The sequence below is a fragment of the Gastrolobium bilobum genome, unplaced genomic scaffold (assembly GCF_033153095.1).
Source record: "Gastrolobium bilobum isolate Gb01-03AN ecotype WA unplaced genomic scaffold, APGP_CSIRO_Gbil_v1 utg7173, whole genome shotgun sequence".
NCBI classification, from domain to species: domain Eukaryota; kingdom Viridiplantae; phylum Streptophyta; class Magnoliopsida; order Fabales; family Fabaceae; genus Gastrolobium; species Gastrolobium bilobum.
The window spans coordinates 10,095-14,220 of record NW_026897318.1 but is presented as its reverse complement, the minus strand read 5'-3'; the positions used below and the strand labels follow the sequence as shown (position 1 = coordinate 14,220).

Sequence of the window (4,126 nt, the reverse complement as noted above, 5' to 3'; positions counted from 1 at the left end):
AATTAAGTTAATAAATATTTAATATATCATTTCTTTTATAAATTATATAAATTTTGTGTTAAATAATTTTTTATTAAAGTAATGAAATATAAATTATGAGGAATGTTATACTTTCAACATTTTTTTATAATTATTTTTATTATTATTGGATCAAAATCAAATTAATAATTATAAAATAATATTGAATGAGAGCCATTAATTTAATTTAGACCCAACGATAAAAACTATAGTTAAAAAAAATTTTAAGAAAAAAAAGTATAGATATAAAGTAAATCATAAATTATAAATACTTAATTCAGACAACTTACATAATTACATTTTTCTAAGAATTTTTCGTACAAGGATACTGATATCTTTTTTCTAAAAGTGTCGCTAAGAAAAGCGGTTCTTTTGTGTGTTGTGAGTTGCGGGAGTTACATAGACCAACTCGGAATTTGACGGTGCTTCTGCATTGTGATGGACATAAGGTCAACACTTCTATTCAATTACTAGTCACAAATTTTAGGGATTGACCAAAATCTCATTAATCACCCGTAATGCATATACTAAAAGAAAAGTTTCCTTTATAAGTAGAGATCATACCCCAAAGTGGATTGCAGAATATCAACGTCATGTCTATTCATTCAACAAAATTAATAAGTATTCAACAACTCAATAATACTTGGTGATACTATATATAATTCGCGGATACACGTAATACGAGAGATATTAGAACTTTATACTTAATTAAATATTAGTTAAAGAGATAGGTTATATTTATAAATTTTTTTGTATAAAAATTCTTACGAATTACATTATGTACTATGCGTAGTATATACTATCTGCACCTATGATGCATAGATACTGACACGGGACACGACACGACACGATACACGTACACGTTAATTCTAAAAAAATGACATATTTTGACACGTTGGGACACGTGTCCGACACACACAATTCACAAAAAAGAACGAGTCCGTGTTTCAGAGATCTGCATTGCATAGTACATAATATATAATGTAGTTTGTTTATAAACAAAAAAATTTAAAATATAACACTACTTATTAAGATCAGAGTTATATTTACAAATTTTTTATTTTTAAACTGTTACAAACTATACTATGTACTACGAGTAATACATATTACTTGTAAATAATTAAAGTGATAATGCTATATAAAAATATTTTAAAATTTTAAAACAAAACAAATGAACAAATAAAATATTTTAAAAAATAATATTATTTTAAAAATAAAATATTTAATTTTATATATAAAAATTAGGGGTTAGTATTTATCCTTTTATAAGATATAGAATTATGTCATTTTAATTAAAACTATAATTATGCAATAAAATCATGATACGAGAAAACGAGGGATTTTTTATTTAAATATTAAATAAAAAATATTTATTTTAACTAAAAGAACACTTTAGAATAAATATATTTTTTAAAATAATTAAATATAAAAGAAGGAGAGAGAGAGTCAAGATTTTGTGATTTTTCAATTTGATTTCGCAAAGAGGTGGCATGACATGAGATGGATGGAAGAGCATATCATATGGCATTATTTCATTTCATTGCATTATACAGTATTTAAAGATTTGATTTGCGCACCCACATTATAAAGGATTCCTTTGTCTCTGTCTTTGTCTTTCCCTCTCTTTCTATCTCTCTCTCTTTTCCTTTGCCTCTGGTTTAAGGAAGTGATGGAGTCTGAAAGTGTCGTTTCTCCGCCGACGATGTCGGAGAACATAGACGTTCTTGATCTCTCGCCCGAGGAATCCGAAAATGTTCATGTTTTAGCCGTTGATGACAGCATCGTTGATCGCAAGGTCATTGAAAGTTTGCTCAAAGTCTTACCTTGTAAAGGTTCGTGATTTCAAATAATTCTTTTTTTTTTTTTTTATAAACGAGTTTTTGTTTACCTTTTTTTTTTTAATATAATTTTCTCTTTTTAATTGTAGTTACTACCGTGGATAGTGGACTCAGCGCACTGCAATTTCTTGGACTAGAGAACCAGGAAATGCGCAATGATTTTGTCGTAAGTATTAGAGAAAATTCAAATTCTATTTTAATTTCATTTTATCTGCTAATGAAAGCTTAATTTTTTGTTATAATGGTAATTTTCATAGCAAGTGGATCTAATTATCACGGATTATTGTATGCCCGGAATGAATGGTTATGAACTGCTCAAGAAAATTAAGGTTAGAAAATCTAAACAAACGTTAATTACTTCATTTTCTCGCATGTTTGTTTGTTGTAAAATAAGATTATGTGTTCTTCTATAAAACACATTCTGATTATAAAGTGTTAATTTGGATCAGGAATCGTCCACTTTCAGAGAAATTCCTGTGGTGATTATGTCCTCTGAAAACATTCTTCCGCGCATAGACAGGTATAGTTGGTTTTCTTCTTTTGATTCATATAACTCTTATATTTTTTATATCAACTTATTTAGGAGCGCTTAAAAGTTTTTTATTTTATTTTATAAAACTATTTTCTGAAACCTGAATTAAAAAATAATAATAATAATAATAATAATACTGAATGAAGATTATGAATTCTGAAAAAAGTGCAGTTGCTTGAAGGAAGGTGCAAAGGAATTCATAGTGAAGCCTGTGAAATTATCTGACGTGAAACGTTTGAGAAATTACATGACAACAGACAGAGCATGTGGCAGTGGCGGTGGAATCAACAAAAGGAAGCTTCCAGACATCTCTGATGTGTCTTCATTACCGCCGTCTGATTCCTCGTCGACAATTTCATCACCACCGTCACCTTCTTCTCCATCACCTTCATTGTCACCCTCCTCCGTGATTGACTCTCCAATCAGACGGCTCAAAATGACCAGCACTGATTGATCATCTGCAATTTCTTTTTTCCTATCATCATATCACTGTTTTTTTTGTTTTTGTTTGGTTTTTTTTCACATATGGGGTTCAAACTGCAATTACACTCCCGTTATTTGCAACGGTTTTTGTTGCACTACCCTGTTCATATCTTTTGCTAATTTATTTTGTTTGTTTATATGAAGGTGGGATTAATTAAAGTTATTGTCTCATTGAAAATGATTGACTGATTTACATCACTATTTTTTCCATTTTGGAAAAGGTAAAGATAAAGTAAAAGTTTAAGCTCTTTTGTAAGTGTTGGCTTGCATGAATGGGTAGTCAAAATTAAAGATTTGGGTTTGGAAAAATTTGAAGAGAGAAAGGGAGAAGGGAATAAAATAATAGTGGGTTGGAAGGGGGAGAAGTTCATGAATCAGCAATGAATTGAATTTGGGTTTGGAAATGATGTGATACGGATGGAATATAAGTTTGCAAGATCTTGTCTGCTATAAAGAATAACGAGAATGGGGATGTGAATTGAGTATGTTTGAAGGGTCCCCCTAAGGAAGAGGGTATGAAGGTGTAGTGGGGTCCATTAGAGGAATTTGTATTTGTCTTAGTTGTCCCTAATTGAGGAAGGTACCCTGCCATAAACCGTGTGCTATATCAGTAAACCCTGCATATGTTGAACAATAATATTTGGTCATTGCTGCCAGACGAGGGTGATCTAAAGAAAGTAGGGGAACACACACTTTTTTAGGTTGGTTCTTTTAATCTTTTTCCTATCTATTTTAACTGCTCATCCCTATTTCGCACCACTATGACTAACATAGGCTAGAATTACTTTTGTGATTTAGAGATGCAATGATTTCAAAACTGTAAAAAATTAGCACATTAAACATTCGAGAGAAAGAAGTTACCCAACCAAATGTGGCACGCATGAACAGTTTGTTTGTGTTACTGGCTCAACAACTTTTGTTATTAATTTTTTTCTTCTCTTCTCTAGTAACTCTCATACATTCGATTTGACGGAAGCATTGACATAAAGCCACTTTCGGTGCTTTGGACTTGTTTCAAAAGTGGTCGCCGGAGAAACAATAGTAACAGTGCAATTTCAATTGCACACGGAAGGAAAAGTAGGATAGACACATTTACGCATTTATATTCTTGGCCAATAAATAGAATCCATTTGGTGTTGTTTTAAGTATCCAACAAGTTTAGAAAGTATTCACTAGCATCACAACTTAGAAAGAAAAATACAAAGTGTCTATTGAGTGTTATTATGAGTAAAGTATATTCTCCTAATATAAGAAA

The 4,126-nt window shown here is 30.5% G+C and overlaps 1 protein-coding gene across 1 annotated transcript; it reads left to right on the top strand.

The window, feature by feature from the left end:
- The first annotated feature begins 1,687 nt into the window (after positions 1-1,687).
- Positions 1,688-2,969, top strand: LOC133305957 (two-component response regulator ARR4-like). Its single transcript, XM_061506224.1, has 5 exons — positions 1,688-1,850; positions 1,946-2,022; positions 2,114-2,185; positions 2,306-2,376; positions 2,560-2,969. Exons 1-5 carry the CDS (start codon positions 1,688-1,690, stop codon positions 2,840-2,842), a joined length of 666 nt encoding a protein of 221 aa, XP_061362208.1. The 3' UTR covers positions 2,843-2,969.
- Positions 2,970-4,126: the final 1,157 nt, after the last annotated feature.